This window comes from Hemicordylus capensis, chromosome 3 (genome assembly GCF_027244095.1).
Source record: "Hemicordylus capensis ecotype Gifberg chromosome 3, rHemCap1.1.pri, whole genome shotgun sequence".
Classification (NCBI taxonomy): domain Eukaryota; kingdom Metazoa; phylum Chordata; class Lepidosauria; order Squamata; family Cordylidae; genus Hemicordylus; species Hemicordylus capensis.
Genome location: NC_069659.1, coordinates 112,461,739 through 112,489,068, shown reverse-complemented (window position 1 = coordinate 112,489,068; position 27,330 = coordinate 112,461,739). Strand labels below are relative to the sequence as shown.

The 27,330-nt window shown below is 43.5% G+C and overlaps 2 protein-coding genes and 1 long non-coding RNA gene across 7 annotated transcripts in view; 2 read left to right on the top strand and 1 right to left on the bottom strand.

The window, feature by feature from the left end:
• CNKSR2 (connector enhancer of kinase suppressor of Ras 2) overlaps nucleotides 1–8,117 on the top strand; it is a 299,886-nt gene extending 291,769 nt beyond the window's left edge. For all 4 annotated transcript variants that reach the window (XM_053306536.1, XM_053306535.1, XM_053306534.1 and 1 more), the window contains 2 exons: nucleotides 2,619–2,815; nucleotides 4,012–8,117. In XM_053306536.1, coding sequence (XP_053162511.1) covers nucleotides 2,619–2,815; nucleotides 4,012–4,227 — 413 coding nt within the window. In that variant the 3' untranslated portion in view covers nucleotides 4,228–8,117. The remainder of the gene's footprint in view (nucleotides 1–2,618; nucleotides 2,816–4,011) is intronic.
• Nucleotides 8,118–11,466: 3,349 nt separating this feature from the next.
• On the bottom strand, nucleotides 11,467–15,194 carry KLHL34 (kelch like family member 34). 2 transcript variants are annotated; one of them, XM_053306546.1, is made up of 3 exons: nucleotides 15,107–15,194; nucleotides 14,621–15,006; nucleotides 11,467–14,378 (listed from the first exon to the last, which is right to left on the bottom strand). In XM_053306546.1, exon 3 carries the CDS (start codon nucleotides 14,350–14,352, stop codon nucleotides 12,559–12,561), a length of 1,794 nt encoding a protein of 597 aa, XP_053162521.1. In that variant the 5' UTR covers nucleotides 14,353–14,378; nucleotides 14,621–15,006; nucleotides 15,107–15,194; the 3' UTR covers nucleotides 11,467–12,558. The 2 variants fall into 2 exon arrangements, with proteins under 2 accessions (XP_053162521.1, XP_053162520.1); XM_053306545.1 differs by having other exon boundaries at nucleotides 11,467–15,006.
• Nucleotides 15,164–19,898, top strand: LOC128349730 (uncharacterized). The gene is made up of 2 exons (XR_008318958.1): nucleotides 15,164–15,730; nucleotides 19,717–19,898. It is a non-coding gene; the product is annotated as an uncharacterized LOC128349730 (long non-coding RNA).
• The last annotated feature ends 7,432 nt before the right edge of the window (nucleotides 19,899–27,330 follow it).

Below are 27,330 nucleotides of genomic sequence, written 5' to 3'. Positions count from 1 at the left end.
GCAAACCTTCAGCTCAGGTATCCCATAGAGATTGCAAGTGTGTGTGCGCGCGCGCAGAAACAAAAATCTGAACATTCCAGTTATGTATCAGCCTGTTCCAGTTACTAGTTTACATCCAGACTAAGTTTCTCGTGAGTACTCCTCTTGAAATAAACTTTCTGAACTTACTCCCATTGGAAGTACATGTGTTCCATTAATGCAATAAAATTGCTTATGAGCAGTTCAGCTCATGAGGGCTCTGAATACCCCTGGGAGTCCTTCAAGTACCCCTGCTGGGAACTCTTGCAGTAGTGCATCAAGTCCAGGCTGCCTAAAGCATATCAAAAGTGAGGTTGGGAAAATGCCTGTGTCATTCTGTCTCCTTTGCTCCTCTTCTCCCTGAATTAAAATACATGTGTGGGGAGTTGGCAGCAGACTTTTCGTCTGCTGCAGGCAGCCACTTTGCATGACCCATGTCTGAGACCCCCCTCACTGTATGTATTGCTGGAAGAGTGAAAAATGTATGTGCGGTTGTTGCTGGTAAAAGCAAAACCATGGGACTGAAGAAAGAAAAGAGAAGACCTGGATGCTGATATGGAGCAATGGTGGGGAAAGAGAAAGGGAAGAAGGCAACAGAGCTAGAACATGTGGAGAGCCCTGGGATGATGAGGAAGAAGAAAGAAAGTGAAATGAGGTATAGAGCAAAGTGGGGGGCGGGGAATATTTCCGGGTGAGGAAAGAGACTTGTGAGTGAAGAAAGAGAGAAGCCTGTGGGATGGGGAAAAGGTTAATAGATCATGGAGCCAAGATCTGTAGTGATGTTGAGGGAGACAGAGAGAGAGCACACTTTGGAAAGAGAGAGAAAAGACTGTAAAGGTTAATGAAGATAGAAAAAGGTGGGAACTGACAGAGATAGGGGCCTGTGGTGGTGTGCAGAGAGACAGTGCTATGGGGTACAGAGAGAAAGACGAGACTGTGTGTGTTAAGGAGAAGTGAGAATGGGAAAGAGGACTAACAGGCAGACCCCTGGTGGTGCAGAGAGAAACAAGAGAATGTGCTACGTGGAGCAGAAAGCAGCTTAATGGAATATAAAGAAACACTGGTTTGAAACGTGTATATGGCTAACATAGCATGTGTGGCCCTCTTGAGTTAATACAAATGTGCACTTGCATCTATAGTTTTCAGTAATCTGAACTAATCCCATGAGCACGGCAAACAACATGTAAATTGTAAAATTATTCTCATTTAGTGTTTTTCTTTTCTTGTTTTGGTTTATTTTGAATGTAACCAGTGATGGCACCGGGGGGGGGAAATGAGGGGGGCATAGAAGGGGCAAAGTGCATTTCTATGTATTTGAGCTGCATCCCACATGTTAAATTTCTGACACAGAAAGGGGGTGGGGGGGGGGAGCTACTTCAGAGAAGCATCCCTTCAGAAATGTTTACTACCCCCGCAGTTCTGGAACTATGCTTGACAGCAACTATTTGGGAAGGACAATAAATTACTACAAAAAGGGACTGGGATTAGGGAAATGGCTTGCTCAGTTAATCTTCCCTCCACCATTTCCTCTTCCGCTACAATCTTCTTATACCTTTGTCCATCCTCCGCCTCAAGTGGACTCAAGTTTGCCCATCCCCCTCCTCAGTCAGGGATGATCAACTTCAGCTCTCCTGCAGATGTTGGTCTACAACTCCCATAATGACTATGGGCCATTGAGGCTGGGGATTATGGGAACTGTAGTCAAACAACAACAACAAACTGCTGGAGGGCCAGCGTTGAGCAGCCCTACTCTAAACACTCTGTTCTCACATAAAAACACTTTTTCACAGTGCAAAAAGCTGGAAAGTTTTTGCTAAATAAATTGAAACAACACAACTTAACACAACTGCAAAAAAACTTTAGTTTACCCCCCTAAACATTAAGGTGTGTTTTTTTTACAAAATCATAATTTGAAAGAAAAGAGTCAAAGGAAGGATTAATAGTTTAATTAGAGCAGTGCTTTGGGGGTTATGAAAATTATGTGTCTGGCAACATTTTCAGTTCAAACATTCTCCCATACCCACCAACAACCAAGCTGTCCCATGTTTTTGCATCATCATGGGTACAACTTTAGGGCTTCTACAAATGTGACAAATGCATTCAGATTCATCACTCATTTATTGTCTTGACTTTTGGGATAATAAAATAGAACATACATGTCAAAGTAAGCAGATTTGCAAATCATAGATAATTTTTAAAAATAAAGTATCCTTAAAACAAACTATCATATAGACTGAAGTTAGTTTTAATATGACAATTCAGTGTGTAACCCATATATAAGATTGTCTTGTGAATTATCTTTCTGTATGCACACATGCAGGAATTGGCCCTAGTTACCCACTGTTATGTATATACCATGGGTAGCAAAATAAATGCACGTGTAATGGTTGTCCCATGTGAAAATCTACACATGGATTTCATACTTTTTCCTATAGGGAAATTGTTTCTAAGCAGTACAGATTTGTTATATTTTGAATAGTTAAATGTGCATGTGATCAAGCAAGCATTTTCCTTGATAAGGATTTACCATTGCATAACTTAAAAACTGCTGTTTGAGACTTTTAAAAATCTATGTAGTTCATTCTTTCTGTGTCTTACAGCTGAAACTGTAGAAGAAAAGCCTGCAGATTCCTTACAAGATTTGTACCGGTCCTTGGAACTAGCTAGTTTGTCCCCTTTAGGAGAACGGCAGATTTCTACCAAGATGGAATACAAAAAATCTTTTATTAAAAGATGCAATGATCCAGTAATCAATGAAAAATTGCACCAGCTGCGGATTTTGAAAAGCACTTTAAAAGTGAGTTAATTGTGTGTAAATGTTGTGTGTGTGTGTGTGTGTGTGTGTGTGAGAGAGAGAGAGAGAGAGAGAGAGAGAGATTGTGATTATTCTGTATAGTATGCAAGGGATTTGCTGAGAGACAGAAAATGGAAAATGCCATGTGCAAACATCATCATCATCATTATTATTATTATTATCTCCAAGGAGCCCAGAACGGTGTACTACATACTTAAGTTTCTTTTTCACAACAACCCTGTGAAGTAGGCTAGGCTGAGAGATAAGTGACTGGCCCAGAGTGACCCAGCTAGTATCATGGCTGAATGGGGATTTGAACTCGGGTCTCCCCAGTCCTAGTCCAGCACTCTAACCACTACACCACGCTGGCTCCATGTTCATAGAACATACGTAGTTCAATGAAAGAGTGAACTTTTGTTTCTCAGTGTATGAAACAGCCCATATAATTGCTCCAGTTTTATCGTTTGATCTGTGAAGAGTTAATAGATTTCTGGTCTATCCAGCTGCAAATGGAGACATAATTCTTAGACTGAGTATGTTACAGGTATTCAGACATGGTCGTATGCTTTTGTCCTTCAGATTTTTATGAAATTATTTTGTTTGGCCTGTCAGATTTCTTCTAGTAGGGCAATATTTTCCGTGGAGCCAAATGCCATGCTCTGATAATTCCTATTTTTGCTAATACATGGATATTAGCTGATGTAATAGCCGGGAAGAAGCTGTAAATACCCTGGGATTCCATCAGCCACATCAGACAATTGGAGCAGGGAAATCTCTGTCTGATTCTACCCCAACCCACAGATCCTCATCGGGTTTTGCTGCCTTCCACCTCCACCCCCATTCATCCTCTCTCTCCTTGTTTCTGGCTTGTTCCCTTTGTGTTTCCATACATGTCATACTGGAAAAGCCATTTGGCTTCTGTTCCAAAATTAAATGCTTTTTTAAGCATTAAAAATGATCATTTCTAGCTTAGAATAAACCATTTCAGTTTGATCAAATGCCAAATTGAGGTGTGTGTGTTTTTTTAACGAGTAAAGGATAAGCATCTGGAGACCATTTTGATACAACCATGTTGTATTTTTTAATAGAGTGTGATGGCAAATTTCCATTATAAACAAGCCAATGGAATAATACAAAACACCTTGAGTTTCCAGGGTTTAGTTTTTAATCTCTGATCAGATCTCTTTATTTTCTTCCAGGCAAGAGAAGAAGAAGTAGCCATCCTAGATAAAGTTCTGAATAATCCAGACTTGACTTCTAAAGACTTTCAAGATTGGAAACAAATGTACCTTGACCTCTTCCTGGATAATTCTCAGAATGACCCCACAGAGGACCCTCTAAATGACTCTGATGAAATTGATGCACTTTTAGACTGTTTAGCACATACTCATTCCTACATTGAAACACATGTATGAAAACCCTTTCAATTTTTTTTTTGCCCAATTGTGGCACTCCAGCCCTTTATTCAAGTGCACAGAGTAGCTTTTATATCAACTTACAGGAGATCTATTTTAATGTTCATGAGATGAGTAAAGTACTATTTCCATGGTCATTGAGCAAACAGAAACTTACAATTTTTATGCTGCTGATGCTCAATTTATGTTTATGTTTACAAACACTGACTACGATCCAAAGAAGGAAGATACACTCATGGGACAGAATTGCACCCCATTTGATGTTGGTGCTGATGAGACAAACATCTCTGTAAACCGAACAGAAGCACTAATTTTGCTCCTTTGGATCGTGACCACTGTATTTAACAAAGAAATATTGTAAATGAATATATTTTAGAGGAATACTCTTATGTATCAAAAACAGTTGATGTAAGAGCAGTGTTTTACTACTGAAGGTCAATCTGTTTCATATTTTAATAGTCTATAACTGTTGTAATGAGTTACATTTTCAAGGTGCAGCTTTTGTTTTGGCCAGTGTGGCAATTAGACTTTTATATTTGGTGAAATATTTTAGGTATTTTCATACGTTACAGGAAAAGTATAATGCTGTGGCTAGGATTGTTTTTTACATAATAGAGTCAGGGAGGAAGAAAAAAACTGGACTTCCATAAGCTTCTCTATAAATTGATCAAATATTAATTTTTCCAGTCTTTTAAAGGATAGTTAACAGACAATAAGGTCATACACACAACCATGAGAAGGGCAGGGAGGGTGGCAGAGGGGTAGGCAGGGATGAACCTCCCTTCTCCCCAGATGATCGACAATCCCCTCTTCGGCTTGCCATTGCATGCCTACATGATCCAAACTGCTCCAGGCAGTGTAGATCACTGGAGGCCCAGAAAACGAGTCACCGTCTCCAGGAATCCCAAAATGCACCATGTGAACAGTGTGGTGCATTGCAGGATTCCCCTGTGAGTCGGGTGCTCTAGGCGCCTGAGTCTGTAAGGTCATACACACAACCATGAGAGGGGTGGGGAAGTGGCGGTGGGGGGAGGCAGGGATGAACCCATCTTCCTCCCAGACGATCAACGATCTGCTCTTCAGCACGCACCTACACAAACCATGCTGCTCCCAGCAGTGCGGAACACTGGAGACAGGGAAAACAAGTCTCAGCCTCCAAGAATCCCAGAATGCACTGCATGAGCATCACAGTGCATTGGGGGATCCCCCTGTGAGTTGGGTGCTCTAGGTGTCTGGCCCTGTGTGGGCTCGGGCTGTGTGCAGCCTGAGCACCCACACGACCTCAAACCTGGGGTAAAGGGCCCACTTACACCCTTTAACCCAGGTGAAAAACTCAGGCTTGTGGGCAAGCAGTGCCAGGATCACCCCCGATCCCGGTGTTTCACACAAGCAGCCAAACCCAGGCAGGGCTGCCCAAGCTTAATACAATGGGAAAGGGCTCTTTTTGTTTTAGTTTTGGCACAATTTTTTAAAACTGTACAACTGCGGTATAAGGTTGCCCCTTTGTTAGGGAAAATCGCATAAACAGAAAATTTGTACTGGTAACCAAAGGGTCCCATGCAGAAATATAAAATAAAATCAAAAATTTAATTATGTCCAATATGTCAGCTCAAGAAAGGCCATGCTTTAAGTCTGAAAACTAGGAAGGGGTGGGTTATCATCTGTTTCTAATATACTAACCGTGAATTCTAGGGACTTACTCTCAAGAAAGTGTGTACAGGATTGTACTCTAAAGTTTATGCAGAGAAATGGTCATTAAAATGAACTGGTTCAACATGAGACTCTCAAAAGGGATACGTATGCATACACACAATGCATTGTTTGTCTAGATTTTTTTTTCCAGAGTTCCTCAATTTTTAAAAAAAGTTCTGAGCATCAGGAAGGCTCAGTGGGACTTTCCTATATCTGGAGATTGACTCAGATCTAATTGCATGCTGAAGTCAATACAAATGCAAACAGAGGTTAGCACAATTGTAAACAGTGGTGCTTCGACACTAACTTTTTTCTTCAGTATTGTCAGCATTCATTCCTGAGAATCCAGACTGCTTCTCTGAAACCATTGCTTTCCCATTTATTTGCAGCACCAGTGTGTGTGTGTGTGTGTGTGTGTGTGTGTGTGTGTGTGTGTGTGTGTGTGTGTTTCAAAGTGCCAGTTCATAGCTATTTTTGAAGCTTCTGGCCCAATAGTAGCACCATCCTTTCAGGTGACGTAGTGCTGCTGTCCACCTAGTCTGGAGGTATGACTTGTGATGTGATTGATGACTGATCTGTATCCCTGCTCCTCTTTCCATCATCACAGTCATCCTTTCACCATTGTCTGTTCTAAAATGCCATTGCTCTCCTATGGAGCTTCCATCGCTGCAAATATAACAAATCCTGTTACAGTTTCAAGAAACAAAATGAGGTGAAATTGAGAAGGGGTTTGTCAGTTCAGCCACATTAATGGTAACTCACATTAAACTTAGATCCAAACAATTGTGTGAGCAAGGCCAATATATGTAGTATGCAGCCTCACTCAAGCACTGGTGTGCACTGCTTTTAATTTTAAAAAAACTGGCAGGGCTTTCCTCCCTTCACTTTTGCAGCAAGGCCTGCTACTGCTTCAAGGCAACACTTAGATAAAGCTGACAAGCCCCTGATCAATTTTGATTCATGTAGCCGTTTCCTTCCATGGAGCAGCAACAATAATACACAAGAGCCCAGGGGCATTACCATGCCCCCAAAGGATCCGGGGCCCAGGCCCAAACCAGTGGTGCACTGCTTAGCTCCTCTGCCACCATCCTTATAGCAACATCAGAAGAAGTGAGGCAGGGGAGATCTGGGGCACCCCCCAAAACCATTGGGGGTCCATGCCTCTGAGCCCCGCAACAACACCACTGCAGGAGCTCCTATGGAGAAAGGCAGGGCAAGCAAATGAAGTCCCTCTCCACTACAGCATCTGAGTAATATTTCCCTTCCTGGAGCATCAGCAATGGTGGTGGTAAGATGTCCCTTACAGAGATTACTGGTCACCTCAGCAGAAATGTGCATTTCATTTAAGGAGAGAGAGAAGGATGAAGTTTCCCTAATATATCTAGCCGTTCCAACAAAGATGATCTATTTTGCATAGAGGCAACATATTGCACAATGAGTCCTCAGTCAAGACTTTTCTAGCATTAGCCAAAATAATGAGTTGGGGTTTTTTGTTATCAGCTGGAGTCGTGAGGTTCACTCCATACATTTGTACGGACCAAAGCTGGTCTTCAGCTATTCCATTTAATAGAACCAATCTTTCAGCAAATGAACATATAATATGAAATCTGTCTGTGCCTGGCTAGTGAGGTAAGAGGCAAATTCGAAATGCTTTGCCCTTTATCAGCATCTTGACTTTTTGTCATGATAGAAATGTCTGTGTGGCTTCTTAATGCTTTCTCTGTATATGTGAGGAACTGATAAAAATCCAAGCAAAGGGGATATACGCCTTTTTAAGTGATTCTTTTTATGCAGTTGTACTCTCTTAACTAGCTTCCAGCTATAGCCTGTACAGCTCAGTGAATGTACTTTTGAACTTTGTCGAGCACTAATGTTTGCTGCTCTTGGGACTAAGAGAAGGATCAAAGGATTGTTTGCTTCTTTTCAGCAGCATTTTCAATTGCAAGCGTCTTGCAAACTTTGCACAATTGTATAGGAGAGTGGCCTTTTTACAGCTAATTTTAAGTAAATCTGTATTCAATTGAGCCTGAATGACAAATCGCACATTAAGATTTGTAAGGAATTCCAGGTCCAGTGAAATATTTATAGCATCTACAAGAATCTGTTGGTAAAAACAATTTCTTGATTGCATGACCTGTTTGTTATAATTTGTGATATTTTGTATATTTCTCACATAAAAGTGACTGACCTGACTTCAACTGTGGTATTGGTTTCAAAGTTTATTTTAAACTCTTACTGGATTCTTTCCTAATTTTTTCCCCCTGAAAATCTCTATATTTTATTAATGTATTGCTCCTCAAGCAGCCAATTTCAAAATGTAGCCTGATTGCTCAAATCAGGCTACACCAGCACAAGACGTAATTGCTTATTTGTTTCATATGCACCTTGGTCAGTAGCAGTATTATTTAATCTGTTGAATGTTGCTGCATAATTTCCACACCAATTAGGGACTTCAGTCTGGCATATGCAGCAAACTACGGATAAGAATTTCTGTGGCTAGAGAGGGAGAAGATCTGGAAGGATGGAGGAGAGCTGGTCTTGTGGTAACAAGCATGACTTGTCCCCTTAGCTAAGCCTGGGTCTGTCCTGGTTGATTATGAATGGGAGACTAGAAGTGTGAGCTCTTCCCCTCAGATATTCCCCTGGAGCTGCTCTGGGAAGAGCAACTAGGTTCCAAGTTCCCTCCCTAGCATCTCCAAGATAGAGATGGGAGAGATTACTGCCTGCAACCTTGGAGAAGCCGCTGCCAGTCTGTGAAAACAATACTGAGCTAGATAGACCAAGGGTCTGACTCAGTATATGGCAGCTTCCTATGTTCCTATGATGCATAGCTTGGCCTAGGGAATCCACAGGGTGACATCCAGACTAGTACAGAGCTGAGTGGCTGATATCAGGGGTGTCCTGAGAGCCCTGGTGGGGTCAGTGTGGGACCTGGGCAAATCAGCCAATGCAGGGCCCTCTTCCACTTTATTTTAATGGCAGCAACAAGAGCAGAGCCCAGGCGGTTATCCTGCTTGCCCTGCCCTAAGGAAAACCCTGGCTGGCATCCAGACTAATGCAGCACTGTCCCCTAAGAAGGAGGAGATATTTCTATGATCTCCCCTCCTTTCTGAAATCCACTGTGTCTCCCAAAAACATGCATGACCCTCAGGGACATATTTCCAGGAGGCACCGTGGGCTTTAGAGGGAAGGGGAGACCAGTGAAAATTGCCCCTCTCCCCTCATGGGACAGCACAGTGTTACTTTGGATGGCAACACTGTTGCACCAGTGCAGTGCTAGTCTCGATGTCGGCCAGTTCACACAAACTGTCTCTTCACATGCTTATCCTACACAGAAGGACTTCCCGTATGGGGGAAAGATGTGTGTAGATAGTCACTAGTGTCAGTTGTGCTCATGTTTATTTAGCTCTTTGTGTGCAGGCTGAGGAACTGTGACTGGTGATGGCTGTGCTGCACACAGGCTGGGAAGGTTTGGCCAATGATAGGTTGTCCAGCCTCGACTAAACTTCACATATAGCCTTTGATTTATTTTGTGTTGAATTTCTAGCCCACCACATTCTTCCACAGGACCCTCAGGGCAGGCCATAGAATCAAATTCAATTTTTAAAAAACACAGTAACATACAATATCATCAAGAAAAAGGCAAGCCAAGAACCTAAACATCTGATCAGCAAAGTCAACATTGCCTTCAGCCTTTCGGCACCAAACACCTCTAGGTAGGGATGTGCACAAAGGCTCATACACAGGCTGGCAGGGCAGGGAGCAGTTCCCTTAAGGAGCTGGTAAGCATGTCTTCACCTGTTCTGCTGACACCCTGCTGCTTTTCTGGGCGTGGCGCTTGCCCCAGCAATGGCCGTGGGGAACTGCAGCACTGTTCCCTGCAGCCAGTGCATGGCACCCACACATATGCTGAAACAGTGCTGCAACCTGGTGCAGCCGTTGCTAGGGCAAGTAGTGGGGCAGCAGTGGCGCGGGTAAGGACCTGTTTATTAGCTCCTCAAGGGAACTGCTCCCCGCCATGCCAAACCGATGTGGTTGCGGCTGCCCAAACCAGTACGACACTTCCCAAAGGAGGCACCGCACCGACTCACGCACATCCCTACCTGTAGGTTTTTTTAAAGGTCTTCGCTAATTGCATACAGATAAAAGGAAGATAGACACATGGGTTTCATGCTTTTTCTTACACTGATGTGTTTTCCATCTAGGAAAAAATGTAACATCATGAACTATGAACCTAGGAGTCACTGTACAGAGGTCTGTTAGGTGTGTGGGGAGTCTAGCATCCCCTGTGACTTCGTAATGAACATAACCCCTCTAGCCACTTGGTTGTGCAGCTCTGGTATACAGAAAGCTCATGCCAGCAAATTCTCAGAACTGGGTTGTCAAGGCAGTTTACAAGACTAAGATATGTTGCTATGCAACAGTTAATCTGCCTTCAGGTTGTCCTGGTGATGTCAGCATTGCAATTTTCAAGGAGAACATTCAACCTCAAATTATAAGATTCTCTAGCTTGAAATGGTGCCGTTGGTGCCTCTGTATTTGACACTGTTTTTAACACTTGACCCCAATAACTTCTGTTGTATCTCTGCTTTTCAAACTATGAAGTATATAGTGTAAAATGTAGAACTAGATTTTGAGTTTTGAAATAAGTATTTATAACTATAGATTTAATTTACAATCAAATGTCATTCTCTGGAATCCAAAACTTTATTGGCACGGCTGTGGCTTAAAACAATAAAACTCATAGCCATCTTACTCTGGTGGCATTGCCAAAAGATGTCTTTTTAAAATAGAACTTAATGGGTAATGTCTAAAGAGCGAAGTGCAAACTGTTCTTACTCCTTGAAACAAAGCTGTATCATTCATATATTTACACACACACACACACACACACACCCCACTGCCTTTGTGCAGCTTAATGCACATTAAGAAACAAAGATTTTTCCCACTAGCATGAGGCAGTAGGGCACAGAATACAGGCTGTTCTTACTCAAGGTCATTATTATGACTTCCACTCAACCTTTTTGGACCAATGGATAATTGTTATCTTGCACTTTTTTTTTAACATGCACCTTTGCTGTATTGATTTTATTGCTGTGGAGAAAAATATGTGTTACAGAAAGCTTTCAGGGGTGATAATTTTCACATCCGTGTACACACACACACCCTACACTTGTCTTTTGCATGCTGTTTCCAACTGCTTTGCCCAATATGTAGCTTCAGCACCACTTTTTTTTAATAAACTGACTTTTCCCTGAGATAATCTAGGTTGATCAGGACTTATATAGTGACTAGCTGACACCGCACAGAGCATCTGTGCAATGGTACACTCCTCCCACCTTCGGGCCCTCCCTCCCCACCACCTTATGCCCCAGTCTCCAATGGGCAGCGGGGCAGCGCCCACCACCCATTCCCCTCCTGCCCCCTTTCTGCCCCAGTCTCCAATGGGAAGTGGGGCTTCACCCACCCCCAGTCTCTCCTGCCCTCCCCGCCCCACCTCCTGCCCCAGTCTCTACTGCCCTCCCCCGCCTCACCTCCTGCCCTAGTCTCTATCCTGCCCTCCCCCCCACCTCCTGCTGACCCCGCACAGAGCCGGGCCACCATTTTCGTCCGATGCTTGTCAGCCGTCAGGCAGCCCAGCAGCTTCTGATGGCGCCTCTCCTCCCTGCCTTTCGTCCCTCAGCCGGTCAACCATTCACCTCCCTCAACCACGACCCCTGTGGAGTCTCACCAACTGCCTCCTGGTGCACGCTCCTCCCTCCTGCCCTTGCACATGTCGCCCCCTCTGGACCCACCATTGGTCGCAACTGCAGTGGGGATGGAGCTTGCCACATCACCATGCATCCCCCTGGTCCATCTACAGGAATTAATAATATAGATTATGTTGTTTTGTCAACCAGTTTCGTCAACCAGTTGAATTAGACTCTGAGGTAACCTGAAGCTAAAGCTGAGTAGGGCAGGGAGTGTTGCCTTCACTCTTAATAGACTTCCTTGCCCTGGCAGGGAGGATTGCTCATTGTCTGTGTGATATCAGAAAGTCTAGTTAGAGTGAAGGCAACACTCCCTGCCCTTACTGTGCTTTAGCTTCATGTCATCACATTGCCTAATCCAATTGGCTGCGTAACTAAACATAATCATTATCTAATTCCTATGCCTGTTTGGATACATTTTACACCTTAAACATACAAACCCAATTGCATGTTGAAAAACAGAAGCTAATAAAGAGTTATTTTCCCAAATCACTTCAGTTTCTGCATCAAGCCATTTTTAAAAATGGAATTCCTGGAATCAGTTTATGCACCTCTTGTTCTTCATACAGTCATTGAATGTAGCTTTGATCAGGCAGCCGTGTCCAATTGTCTTTGCAAATAAAAGAACTCTTTTTGTGCTTGCTAATGGTTATTATTGGCAATGCTTTCATGAGCTTCACCTAGTTTGCTTTGAGCATGCTTTTCAAGATCATAACATCCAACCCCCTTGTTGTCTTACAACATTACCTTTCAATATTAAAAACTGGACTAAAATTTTTATCTTTTGGAAATCCTGTAGATTTTACACTCTACTGAATGATTGTTTAAAACATTTGTACCCTGTCCTTTTAGGCAAGTCCTTCCAGGGAAGTATCTTTGTAGACATTTTTCAGCGAGGTGTACCCTCAAAAGTTGGTTTCTTTTGTTGTTGAATGTCCCTAGCTTCTCCTAGTTCAGAAAGCTGTAGCACTGCACATTGCAATCCATACCAAGGCAAGGAAGCTTTGCAGATTTCTTCCCAACAGTCATTGTCTATATCATAGCCCACCACATCCTGAGTTGGAATCTCCTGGGAGTCCTGCCACTTCTTTCCACCAATGAGGAGTGCCGTTTCCTCCACTACCACCAAACCATAACTAAATCTATCATAGATCAATGGCCTTAAACGAGTCCACTGATTCTGGTCAGGATCATATTTTTCAATTTCAGAAAATGGCTCATAGAGCCCTAAAAATGTGAAGATGGACTCTCTGATCGTGGCCATCTGATGCCCAAATCGAGCAATGCTCATTGGGGCTTGTTTTCTCCATTGCCCTTCCTGTGTACTCAAAGAATACAAATCCTTACTTGTGTTACTTTGATTCGTGTATTTTCCACCTGATATATAAATGATGTTCTTGCAAACAGTACCCGCATGTCCATGTATTTTGCATGGCAAATCTTGAACCTTTGCCCACCTGTCTTGGCTAATGTTGTAAACTTCAACAGATGAATGCAATGATCCATTCTCTCCTTGCCCACCAATAGCAAAAATGGTATTTTCTAGGACACAGCAGGAAAACCGACATCTCTTTTCTAGCATCCCTGTAGTTTGTATCCACTTGTTGAACCTGGGATCATAGCGATGGACATTGTTAGTAACTCTCAAAGTGGGACTTTTGGGATCATTTTGCAAATCTTCTGTTTCTCCACCTAACACATACAGAAAGTTTCCAATTGTACATACACAGTGATTTTGTACTTTGTCCTGCACCTGTGTTAAAGTTTGCCATTTGTGATTATAAACATCAAAAGCTACCACATCGTTCATGGGTCCACCATGTGCAATCATACCTCCAAGCAGGATAATCTGTGTCTTCTGGTTTCTCAAGGTGCTGTACTTATCCTGCAGGATCGGTTGCCTAAAGATAAGTGAATGGTAATTTATTGCTTTTATGATTAAGCATTTTATGGGTGCTGTTAGGGGCACCTCAGACTGAGTGTAGACCTTTCTCAGGTCTTCCAATGGAATAAGACCATACCTTATGTGTTCCAATAGGCTAGTAGTGTGTGTTAACCTAGTCTGTTTATCATGCTTCAGCCACTTCAGCAACAGATCTAGCAAATTTGATTCTTTCACCATGGGGACATCTGGGGATTCCACAACTGCCTTCAAAGATTGGAAGTTCAGTTCAAGCAGTCCTGCAAAATCCAAGTCCAGTAGTTGCCAGAGATGAAGAATGAGATATTTTTCTGTTGCTGATAAAGCATCTGGAAGATAGAATCTTGCGGCAACATTGGTGGAATAACAGCAGCTCTCCAAGGTAAGATTGTTAGTCAAGTATTGGCTGCACAAACCAATGGCCTCTGTCACTTGCAAGTAGGTGGCAGCTTCCAAGGTATCCTCCAAGCTGTCAAAAGACAAGGGTAACCAGGAGGTATAAATGAAATCCAGCACATGTTGCAGACCAGTGGCTGAGACGACTTGCAGGTGAATGATGGCAGCCTTGGATTCTTTGGTATAACTCTTGAACATAGCCCTGAAGTAATCACTCGAACAGGCCAGCAATGACTTGTGAGCCGGAAACTCATTTTCTTTCACCTTCAATAAAATATCACACAGCAAGCCTTCCGCTCGGAGCGTTTGGTACTGAGACAGCACAGCACCACAATGGCCTTTGCAGTAGGACAGGAAGTAACTCATGGTGCAGAGTAAAATGCTCCGAGACACTGTTTGTCAATGAAAAGCAAAGGAAAAAAGTTGTAACTGTGCATCTACCCAGCTGGGCAAGCACACTTTGCAAAGAAGACTTAAAAGAGCAGTCACCAGCTCCTTCAGTCACTAACCAAGAGCCCACTTAGTTATTTCACATCCCTCTCCACCTTAGCATCCTGCTAGTACATTGCCTCATGCATGCATTCATTCATAATGATGAATCTAGGAACATCCTCCAGATACTTGTTTCTCTCACCTCCATTTCCTGATTAAGGATAGATGGTCCACAGGAGATGAGAGCAATTGCTTGCCCAGCATCAGATGACAGATATGAAAGTGAGATGGCATTAAGTGACATTTTGGGTCAGCTCCAGTGTCTCTTGTGGTCTTTCTTTTGCTTTTAAGCCGATTAAATTGACCTTCGCTGGCTGCCAGTGCATCACGGAAGGCAGAGAGAGAGCTGGACTTTGCTGCACTTTTCCTTCGAGCTCTAGCTTTCACTTGCAGACAAGTTTAGCTCTTATTCCCTCCGGGCAATCAAGCCACGTATGGAGATCTCTGCTTGTAGGAAGTCTCGGCTGAAAATAAAATCAGCACCTACAGATTAGAGCTGGAGGGCTGATGAGTGGACCGATCTTTTGCCTGTAGGTAGAAAGACAAACAAAATACTAGGATTAGGCAGGGGTTTAATTTGACATGCTTTTTGGAGCCCTTCGGTTTATTCGATATCACCATAACTCACAGTGACCAGAATAGAATGCAAACACTGGCACTCTTGTCATAGCTGTCCAAGTGCTGAACCAAGATGGGTGTGAGAGTGAGCAGCCGGGGTGGGTAAAGTAGTGGTTTTACAAGAAGTGTAAGCCAAAGTATCTGACATTGAGTGACCTGGATGGAAATCACGAGGGTAACACATTTCTTCAGAGGAGGGACATAAATAGAACTGAAGTTATGTCATATAAAGTGAGATCTGTTTATTGTGGGATCTTGGCTTGAGTTCCAAGTTAGTAACAGGCAAGCTTTCACTTCCTCGCACAGCCCTTCACAGAGTGAATTTGACATGGAAAAATAAATGTAGCCAAATTAAATACAAGTAGATGGAGATTATCAGTGATTGTCACCTGAGTCTTGAAACATCCAATCCCCCTGAAGAGCTAAACGCCACCAGAGGCACATATAAATCCTGGTGGCTTGCTTCTGGGCACCTTTGGAGAAATTTGACTGATATTCCTTTCCATAGCTTTCTTTCTAAGTAAAAATAAACCTCATGCAGGGGCATGAATGCAAAGGCTGATCCAGTCCTGGGGCTTACTTCTTTGCAGGGTCAAAAGGAGTTTTGGAGAGAGGACCTTATCCTGCCTGGCTGGTAAGTCTTAACTTTTGTTAGGTTGATCTTCACTGTATTAGTTTTCATCATATGCTTTGAATAGTTTCCAGAGTTTCACAGCTGATTATACAAGGTGGTTGTGTTTCCTAGGAGTGTATGTTTCATTCATATTCATTTCTAGTGTTTTCTTATTGATAAGTCATTCATCTTGAACTAAAAAGCATGTACCACTTTTCTGATGTGACCCATTTCTTGGTACTTTATTGTATCAATATTGGCCTCATGGTGGCCAAAAAAGTCAAGACAAAATAGCTGTGGAGTCCTGTCTCTCAGAGCTGAAACATACGCTCAGAGCAGTCACACAATGCAGCTGGCTGGGCCATTCCATTTCAGATTGTATGTGGAGAATTTCATGTTCCCCATCTAAAAACTGTCTGTGCATACAGACCAGTACATTGGGAGGAAGGTTCTAGCCTAGCGTTCTTTCAAGACGTTTTGCTTGTACAGGGGGTGGGGAGGTTATATGTGGAGAGACAGGAATATTTAAAGGTACAATAAGTCTTCCTCCCCCAAACTTCCCCACCTGAAATGGTGCAGCCCAGCAAAAGATGCCACATGATTATTCTGATTATGTGTTTTCTCTCTGGGGCTGGTTCACACATGCGCAGGATGACTGTGGCATCCAATGATGATCTGCAATGTATGTATGAACCATCACAGAGCACACAAGACAGATAAGGTTGCAATCTTAAACAAATTTACCTGGCAGAAAGTCCCACCGATATGTCACACTTTTGTTCTGAATGAACATTTTAAAAATTGCTGTGTACAAATGCTTTCACAGGGAAACACTCCAAGTCAATTTGACCTGGACTCCACCTTAGCTGGAGAGCCTCCCACGAGCCCTGCGTTCATCCTGGGCTTCGCAAGCATGATCAGATACTTCTTGTTTCAGATGTCCGTAGCTGAGTGATGGTTCATTTCAGATGAGCCCAAGCCAGGAGTCTTCCTGGCTGACCTCATCTCATCTGCAGCCACTAGACGCTATGCATGGCATGCCACAAAAGTCTGGTATGAATGCCTCTTGGGATACATCCATGCTGCATAAAAGGGAAGACCTGTGGGCAGTTTATGTGTTGTTAGTGGGTGGAAAGTATCGGAGCATTTGTTTCCAGGGAGAAAATGAAGACTGCATGCCCTCTGCAAAGAGACAGAGAGAACCAGTGCACTGAATTATGAGCCAACCAGAGCTGGTATTTTAAGCAAATCTCTATAAGCTGTTATTTCAGCATGTGCAGTACATTCTCTTCTCTCTCCTCCTTTCCACTCTGGTGACAGATTGAATTAGATTCCACTTCAGTGGAATGCATGTTTCTCATTCAACAATGTGTGTGTGTGTGTGTGTGTGTGTGTGTGTGTGTGTGTGTGTGTGTGTGTGTAAGTCATCTTTCCATCTCTCAGGGTTGGTAAAACATTATTAATAGTTTGCTTATAAAATCCTCTTTGGTTATTCCTGTTAACAATGGTGTCTCCAACACAGTTTCCCACCGATGCTAAGATGGTTTATTGTTCGCCATCTTCAGTTGCCTTGGGCTAATAGTCATAGAGGCTAAGATCCAGAAGCACATGTATGCACCCTAAGTGGGGTTTATCTTGAGAGATTTTTAAAGAGGAAATGCTTCCCATGCACAAAAGTTGTTTTCCGGTTTTTCTCTTTTTATAGTTCTGATTCAAACCCTTGGAATAGCTTTTGAACCTGGAAACGGTATAAAGAGTGGTTTGGATAAGGCACCTTCTGACAACTGAGCTAGGATGGCTCCTCGGGATCTCAGCCAGGGTATATCATTGTACTCAATGTTGTTGAGACCAGAAAAACCAGACTATATAATGTGTGCAATCATATACTCCAGGGTCCCAGAACATGGCCTAAGGGCACATCGTATTCCCACCTTGCTGGAGCTAAGCAGGCCAGCATCTGGTCAGTGCCTGGAGGAGAGATTGCCTGAGAACCCCATGTGTGCTACTCTGGATGTCACAATGGATGGGATATGTTCTAAATAATATTATAAATAATTATTCTAATTATAATACAAATGGGCATATGCACAAATATGGCTTTGATTAGCAGACTTTGAATTGCAAAAATATTGTGTGGAATTTTCTCTAGCACTCAGATTTCATATTTTTAAAATAGTATTTAATTAGTCTTATGAAGATGTTCAAGGCTCACACATAGTGAGGGTTCAGGATCTGTACATGTTGATTTTGTGGGCCTTCATGATCCGGAGAGCTGGTCTTGTGGTAGCAAGCATGACTTGTCTCCTTAGCTAAGCAGGGTCCACCCTGGTTGCATATGAATGGGAGACTAGAAGTATGAGCACTGTAAGATATTCCCCTCAGAGAATGGAGCTGCTCTGGGAAGAACAGAAGGTTTCAGGTTCCCTCCCTGGCTTCTCCAAGATAGTGCTGAGAGAGATTCCTGCCTGCAACCTTGGAGAAGCCGCTGTCAGTCTGTGAAGACAATACTGAGCTAGATAGACCAATGGTCTGACTCAGTACATGGCAGCTTCCTATGTTCATGCATTGGGCTCTGCACAGGCAATCCTCCTCACCCCAGTGCAAACATGAACTAGTTGGTATGAAGAGGCCCAGGGCCCAGGGCCCAGGAATTCATGGCCCAGGGCTTCACAAAGGTTTGGAGAACAAAGTGAGATTCTAATTGAGGTGTGCTGATTTGGATTTATTGGGCTGAATTAGGTATGTATCAGGTACTGCTAATTTGGGTCTGAACTGAAGCAAATTGGATCCCTTCAGATCTGATTCAGTGATTTCAAAGGTTTTTTAAAAATAAAATGGGGAAGAAACATCAAACTTTAAAGTGGCCCTGCTCAGAAAACTCTGGACCTGTTGACTGAAACGTGACCTTTGAATGGGGCTACCACCCCTGCAATTTTCATCCCATTCTGCTAAGAAATTACAAAGTTTCCAACATTTCAGCGCTTCTCCACTATAGTCTATGGCTGAAGCAACTGCTCAAATCAGCCTCCCCAGCAAATATGTGAGCGGCTCTGAATCAAATCTTTGCTTCTGTACACAGCTGTCATGTTGGACAAAACTTACAAAAGTATAAAGGTGGGAAGGCCCAAAGGAAAGAGGCCAAAGGGAGGGGGGAGATGTGGTTAGAAGAGGGGAAAGTGTGCCCAGAGACCCTCATAAACCTGTAGCTGGCCCTGCCAGTCAGTGGAGTCAGTAATGAGCTACGTGAATGGACTTGGTATAGGCACGTTTGGATGTTCATATGACCAGTAATCCTAATAACCGAAGGACCTGTTTGGTTTTCTTCACATCCATTTGGATGTGACCTTAACCAATTGCCCTGTATTTAGCAAGGAGTAGTTGGCACACATTTTGCACGGCAAATACTCCCCCTGGATACATGAAAGGGCAGCTCTCTAGGGCTACATACTCAAGGTATGATGTGATGTACTATCACATAGATGGGTTTGCACTTAATACTCCTAAAAACTCTGGGCACAATCCAATGCAGAGTTAACCTTTCAAGTCCTCTGCAGCCTGATCCAGGACAATTAAGGAGAGAGCCTCCCATATGTCTTTTCCTGTACACTGAGGTCTGGCCCTGTACAATTTACTGCAAGGGCCTACTACTGTGACGTTATTGGCAACAACCAAGATGGCTTTTTTCTCTTTTAGCTCCAAAATCATGAAACTATCTCGCATGAGGATATCTTACTGTCTGGTGTTCCTTTGTTTTATTCATTTTATTGCTGTTATTTTCTGATTATATTGTTGCTGCCTGCTTTGGAAATATGTTCTTGAAAAGCAGGTTAAAATGTTCTAAAAAAATAATCATAAAAATAATTGAAGCCCATTGATTCCTATGGGGTATCAATGGGGATATATTACATTAAGTTGTATTGAATTGTGGCCTCTGTTTCCTTATAATCAAGGCAGTGAAAGAGTCCATCATTTCTTTCATTCTAATCCAGCTTTATCATTTACTTTAGTGACTGTGAATACAGAGATAAGGAATGGAGATTCTGCCAAATAAATGAACGTGCAGTCCGAGAGTGTGAAGAATGTGGTTCAACTGGTGGTGGAAAAGGATAACAAGAGGGTTCCTATGACACCTAAAAGACGTCTTCCCAAAGTATGTACAACTATACAAATAAAAAAATAGTTGCCCTGATGAGTTTTGGATTCGAGTGGAGTGGGGGGAGGAGTTCTTCTAATTCTCTTTTTTAAACAACCTCTTGAAAGGAAATGTTTTCTATTTTTCCTCTTATCATCTGATTTTTGCCAAAACCATATCAAAGTATTGAATTTGGAATTTTGCAGCCTTATCAACACAGCCTGTGGTATCTCTTGTTCCTGCTTGAAAATCAGATTCCTGCATCTAGGTTTCTATGTATTACAACCTGAGAGTGAATTCTAGGTATAAAGGAGTTTTATTACATTTGATTTCATTATAAGTGCTTTCCCCTAAGCTGGCTGAATCAAACTTCTAAGAAAGATTACAGGGAAAACAGAATGCCCTCTCCCACACACCACAGTTCCACAAAAGAACCCTAGGAGGTCTTTTTCGGGCTGTCTAATTACATCCTCCAATAAAGGAAAAGGAATAACACCTGCAAGTGGCTTTATGTACCCTTTCTGTTTCAGGGGCGTAGCAAGGTTGGAGTGGGCCCAGAGACAAGATTTTAAAATGCCCCCCCCCCCCAAAGTCCAGGGCCTCCGCACACCCCAGGCCCCCAAGGATTTAAGTCTGATATTCCAAAATAAGTATGCTGCCTGCAAACACATTTCACTGAATACACACACACACATCATAATATATAGTGATATACATTGAGTACTATACATTTGTATTACTTTTAATGCCTAGAACACACTAGAAAGATGAATTATTAAAATGGGCCCCTCGCTGCAGATTAGCAAAGGAGACTTTCAACCATGCAGGGTGAACCTATGTTTGTTTTCCCAGAATTCTGAACAAATTCAGTCAAGTTTGATTGCAGGAGGTTTTTCACAGGAGGCTTTTAAAGCCCTTTAAGACACATCTCCTCTGGAATGGAGGTGCTGCATTCACATGTTGGCCAGATTTACCCTGAAGTCCCTGCAAGTTATTGGGGAGCAGTTCACACACAAGAAAAATAAAATAAAAGCACCACACATGCTTCACAGTTCTCACTCAGACCTTCTGGGTTGCAAAACAACTTGAACATAAGTGCATTTATAAATGAATGAATGAATAAATAAAATTAATAAAATACTGTTCCAGAAGTTTTTGCAATTTTCTGCCATGAAACAAGCCACTTATAGGACTTTTTAGATCGTTTTTTTTAAGTCAGCAAATTTTCCAAGCTGTTTCAAAATAAATATTCAGAGACTTCTCGGTCCCTCCCCCCCCCCCATATCCAAGCCCTATGGCAAGCAGATCCCTATATATGGGGGGGGGCGGGAAAGGTAACCACAAAAAGGAGTTCACACTCTACCTGGCAAATGCTGGTCTGGGTTGAGCAGGGCAGCAAGGGGTCTTCTGCTGGAGAGAACACTCTGGCTGCCTCCTCCTTCCTGGCTGGCTTGGGCCCTACTCGAGTTCAGGCTTCACTGCGGCCTACACAGAGGAGGCCTCCGTGGAAGCCCCGCCCACCCGCCGATCAGCTGAGAGGCGGGAGAAAAGGAGCTCTTGGCAGCTGGCCTGCTGCTTCGATTGCGGCCAGCAGAACAAGCAGGAGAGACGGCGAAGAGGGCAAGTGGCTGAGAGGCTATGGGGCTGGGCAGGGGGCAATGGGGAGTCACATGAGGTGCCCCTGGGGTGCCCCTCCAGGCAGTGGGGCCCCCAGACAACTGTCTCCCCTTGCCCTATCATTGTTACGCGCCTGTTCTGTTTTCCTTCTACTTCTTTCTTAAACCAAACAGTGGTATTTGAAAAACTGTCAATGACTGATCTGAACAGATCTTGTGTCCAAAATCTATTACTGGAAGCTACAAATAGGGAATACAGGAAGCAAGCAAGAATTGGGGCATGTTTGTATCAAATCTGAAAGGCTGCAAATCCATTCCAATGCATCTCTGCAAGCACTTCTACAGCACTTCTGCACATCCCACAATGGATCCAGAGAGATTCATGGATTGTGTAAATGGAGCAGTTTACATGGAGGAGTGAGTAGCATTAGCACGCAGAACCAAGCTCATCTCCAGCGTCCTTTTTTCATTATTATGTGGACATTCCCTTAGTGTCATTCGCATGCGTATCTCACCATGTGACCAACCAAACAATATCTGTCTTCTAATGACTTAACCATATTGATGTATGGCTGTATCATTTGTCCTGGGCAATCTGAGAGGCTGCATTTTCCAAGTGAAAATTGTTACCTTTGTTTTTAAAAGTAGTCAACTAACTTGACCTGCTCCATACTTCCTAAAACTTCACTAGAAAACACTAGAAACAGCTTACATGATGGGGATTGTGTTTAGTTTTCTTTGTGGGTCAATGTCTGTCACCCAACAGATGCCTAGATTCCCCGCTTTCCCATTCCCATAGTACTGAAGTAATACTTATTCCACTTGGAATGCTAGGGAAGAACATTCTCCCATGCAGTGGGGCAAACAGTAACCCCTCTGTCGAAGCACTAACCATCAAGACCAGATCTGGGGCAGAGCAGATAACTAGTCTGGATCAGGAACTTGGGGATGCTCCTTCCCCCCAATTCTTCCCAGAGACAGTTGACCTGATAGCAATTAGAATCCTGCTTATTTCTTTTTCCAACCCTTGCCCATAGTCTCAGACCCTTGCTTGACCTATGTTAGGCCTTAGAATAGTATCAAAATGTCAGATCTTTGGGGTAAATGAACTTGTAATCAGTTTACAACATGCCTTTTTGCCAGACCATAAAATATATCACGTTCAAGCTACCAGTCCCAAGTTAATACTAAAAGGAGTTGGGAACCACTAATTGTGGTTCCAAAAGTAATTCTTATTTTAAGCAAGATTCCATTAGTGCTCCATTGGATAATGCCATGCTTGCAGAAAAGAGTTCTAGAAAAGAGTGATAGCAGCTATGATATCCACACAATTTAGAGACTGAGTCATTGGTGTAGCATTTGGACATGTGGGCAGTTTGCAGAAGCTCCCAAGTCACATGTGCTTGTGTGACTGAGTGACATTTAGAAGAGTTAAGTGACCTCAAGAGAGATTATTTGCTAGGACAAACCTAGCTAAAGAAAAAAGGAACAGCATGCTTCAATTTATCCTACATAACCTTGAGCATTAAAAAAGAGAATGAGTGGATGAATGGGTATGCAACAGGAGGGTGCCCAAAGCCAAGACAGTAATCAAAACTGCAGAGTTGATAACATGTTTAGAAAAATAAATTGAATTATTGCTTTAATAATCTCCTCTTCTCACAGAAAATGTAACTTGTGCAGAGTTTGAATACTGAATCTATTGAGTAATCTATTTTCCTAGTGAGATTGTTCTTTTATGATGAAACTTGGGGTGCTCGAGATTTGGCCAACATATAATATGGAGGGGGGGAAACAAACCACAACTCTATTCCTCTGCTCATTCCTCCAGATATTTTTCATTACTGCCTATCAAGGCTGTTCTCACACACAGCCTAACCCAGGCTAGGGAAGCCCAACCTGTCTTAGGCTGCATGAGAACTGATCTCAGGCCCAAACCTGGCGGGACAGCAGTGCTTAGCCTCATTTTAAAATCTGGCTCTTAACCATGGTTAACCTGGGCTATGTTTAGCCCAAACCTGTGTTTGCTAGGGCTATGTTTAGCCCTTGCGGACACAGAGACAGGCACCTAGAGTACCCGTCTCCTGGGGGGATGCCCCAATGTATCATGTATATTGCACAGTGCATTGTGGGACCCTCAGAGGCCGGGACATGTCATCCCAACTTCTGGAGCTGTGCACTGCCAGCACCCAGTGCTGCTCGTCTGGGAGCATGATCCGTGCTCCCAGAAACAAGCCATCACTTATCAGAGGGTAAGGTAAATTTAACCAACCTTCCCACTCAATAGTGAAATTCTTCCTAACCTATCCCTAATATAATTGTTTGAATTTTGGCCCTGCTCCTAGAAAAGGGCATTCTGTAGTAGTGGGGAGCAGCAGGGGGAGATGGTGACAGCCTGAGTGGTCACTGCAGCATCAGATTCTTGAGGGACAGTGGGTGAGTAGGTCTGAAGAGGTGGCAATCAATTTTCAGCATGAGGACACATAGCTACTGCCATGCTGATTGCAACCATGGTGCTCTTTAGATATGGGAGCCACTTGCTTGCAAACAACTCCCACATGCTTAAATAACCAAACCCAATAGCTGGTGTCTTTCTCAGGTGCTGATTCTTCGGGATCCATGTGGCTAGGCTCTTCACAGATCCATGGCTTCCACACAGCTGGAAGAATGTCTGCTGTGCTAAATGAAGACAGTGGAAATCACTCATCCCACCGAGCCAGCCACCTTCAGTATTTGTGCTAGACCTCTTCAACCATCCTACAAGTAGAACTGAGGTCTGTGCAGGCAAGAATAGAGTTAAAAGATATAACTAATTTTCTTTTATCTTTGCAGGCTGTAGATTGTTCTTCCTTTATAGCCCACCTCAGTAATGGGCAGCTTTTGACTCTGCTATAGGGATGTGCACAAATCAATTTTTTCATTTTGACTTGTACCCGAATTGAAACACCCCAAATTTGTTTTGGATCCGAATCTGACCCCGCTCCCCTGAATCACCCCAGATTTGATTTGTACCCAAATTTTCTGAATCTGAATCCAAATTGATTGGGATCAAGAAAAGGATCCCAGGGTCAAGTGTGGGGTGGGTGGTGGAAGCTACCACCCAAATTTCAAAGAAATTGGGCAAAGGGGTGATTTTAAAAGAATTTTTGAACTTTACATGTCTTTAAGCTTTTCCCCATAGAGAATAATGAGGATTTCAGCAAACTTATAGCTCCACATGGAGGGCACTGGAGTGGCCCGGAGTGGGGTGTGGTAGATGGTAGTTCCCAATGGGTGCAAGGAAGCTACCACCCATTATTCAAAGGAATTGGGCAAAGGGCTGATTTTTTTAATGATGTTTAAGCTTTTCCCCCCATAGGGAATAATGGGCATTTCAGCAGCCTTAGTTATAACTCTCGGGGAGGAGTGGCACCAGGGTGGTTGAGAGCAGGTTGTTGTGGGTGGTAGTGCCCAATGGGTGGAAGGAAGCTACCACCCAGATTTCAAAGGGATTGGGCAAAGGGTTGATTTTTTAAAGGAGTTTTGAAGTTGGCATCTCTTTGGGGCAGATTCAGGGCAGAAAGGGGGTTTTGGAGGCAGAAGAGTGGGTCAGGCGGTAGTGCCCCAATGGGTGCCTGTTACCATCCAGATTTCAAAGAAATTGGTGAAAGGGGTGATTTTTAAAGAATTTCTGAATTCTGCACATCTTTAAGCTTTCCCCCCCATAAGGAACAATGGGGATTTCAGCAGGCCCATCACTGTACTAGGGGGCAGGCACCGTGGTGGCCCAGAGTGAGTGGTGGTGTAGTGCACATAGGGTGCCAACCACCCCCATACCCACAAGCTCATTGGGTACTGGGTTTTGTTGTTTCTGAGGTGTTCTGGGAGTAGATTATCTGGTAGCAAATGAGAGTGGATTCATTTTCAACAAACAGTGAATCCACTCTCATTTGCACAGGGACTCTGGGGCTAGCAATGCAGCAGAGAATCCATTCCAGGCTGGCAGGCAGACTGGGTGGCAAGGCAGGCTGGGCTCAGGCTGGCAAGGCAGAAGGCAATAGGCAAGGCAAGGCAAAGCAAAGCAAAGCTCTCTCTCTCTTCTCCCACGAAGCAGAAAGGCAGAATGGTGGCTGCTGCGTATTTAATTCTAATTGGAAATCCCACCCTTGCCCCTTCTTCGACCCTTCCCCTGACCAATGTGGGGTCAGTCAGCAGCGGCAAGAGCCAAAAGAGTCAATCTGGAACCAGGAGGGAATCCTCAGCAGATCAGCCCATGGTTTCGTTCACCGATCTGAAGCTTGGAAGGGCGGGAAATTAAAATAGACGTCAACACACAAAATGGAGACTATACAGAGATCACTGCAAAATGGAGGTCCGAAACAACAAAACATTCAGCTCCGAAATTCGGGTGATTTGTTTTGGAGCTGAATCTTGATGGGCTTGCAGAGGGGTGATTTGTTTTGTGTACAAATCACCTGAAACAGGTAGATTCGGGTCCAGATTGTTCTGTACCCGAGACATTTTGCACATCCCTACTCTGCTACGGTAAGGTACAGTAAGTGATAGGAAGCACCTACAAGCTGTTCAAAGAGGGTTAAATAATGATAACTGATGGGAGGCTCTTAGGACATTGGTATTCACTATGAAGGGCCATTATGCTGTATTGGAAAGTCATCTGTGCATAATGAGGCTAGTTGGGTGGTCTCTTCTTTTAGCTTCCCATTTTAGGTGACTGACCCAAATCTTATGTTCTTGCTTAAAGCCTTGCTAAATTTCCTGCCTAACAGCAATTTAGTTAATCTTTGTTAGGGATGTGCACGAACCAGTCTGAAGGCCATGCAAGAGACCTTTGAAATGGTTTGTGTTGATGCCGGTTCGAAGTTCAATGCCGGCAAGGGGTGAAAAAGGTTTTCAGGGTGGTAGCGTTCCTCCCTGCCGCCCCTGCCCCCATTGTTGCCCGGAAATACTGGAGGTATGGGCTGCGTGTGTGATTGCCGCTGCACCCGCCCGCCCGCCAGCGGGCACACATGCAGCCTGTACTTCCAGTATTTCTGGACAACAACGGGGACAGGGGCAGCAGGGAGGAACGCTGCCGCCCCAAAAACCTTTTTTTTTAAAAAATGGAGCGCCGGCGGGGGGAAGCAGAGGGAGGGGTAAGTGCAAGCACCCCCCACCCTTAAAGGGAGACACACACACCTCCACCAGCATTGAACTTCGAACTGGCACTGGCACAAACCAGTTCAAAGGCCTCTTGCATGGCCTTCGGACCCCACCCTTAATGGGAGACCCCCACCGGCATTGAACTGCGCCTCTGCGGTTCCGTGCACATCACTACTCTTTGTACCTACAGAAAGACAGTGGTGGATTAATGGAGAGGCAGACTAAGCATTTGCCTATGGTGGCAAAATTTGAGGAGCATCAAATTTTGCCCCTCCTCAAAATCTGCAGCCCCTCTCTGTGGGCAGTGGTGGCTGCAGCAAGGGTGGAGTGGTTGAGGAGAAAGTCCCCCTCCCCACTTTTACCTTATTTTTTTAAAAAGGCAAACCTTTTTGTTTAAGGTAAAAGGGTGGCAAAAGCCTTTTTGCCAATGGGCAGTAAAAAGCTTAACCAACCAGAGCAAAACAACCATGACTGCTGTTACCAAAAATCACTTTCAAACACAGAATGAAAGAGACCACACCAAGATATACTTATTGGTGAATGAATGAAAAAGACAACACCAGGTCAATACTTGGAAGTAATGTCCAAGCATGAGACTCCATTATAACAAAATGATTAGAGCAAACTATATCAATTATGTGGTGGAATAAAAGAGTAGATAAAACTAAATCTGTCATTTTATGAAACAACTAGTGTTTTCAGGCCCGTTGTAATAACGGGCGCTAGTAGGGGAG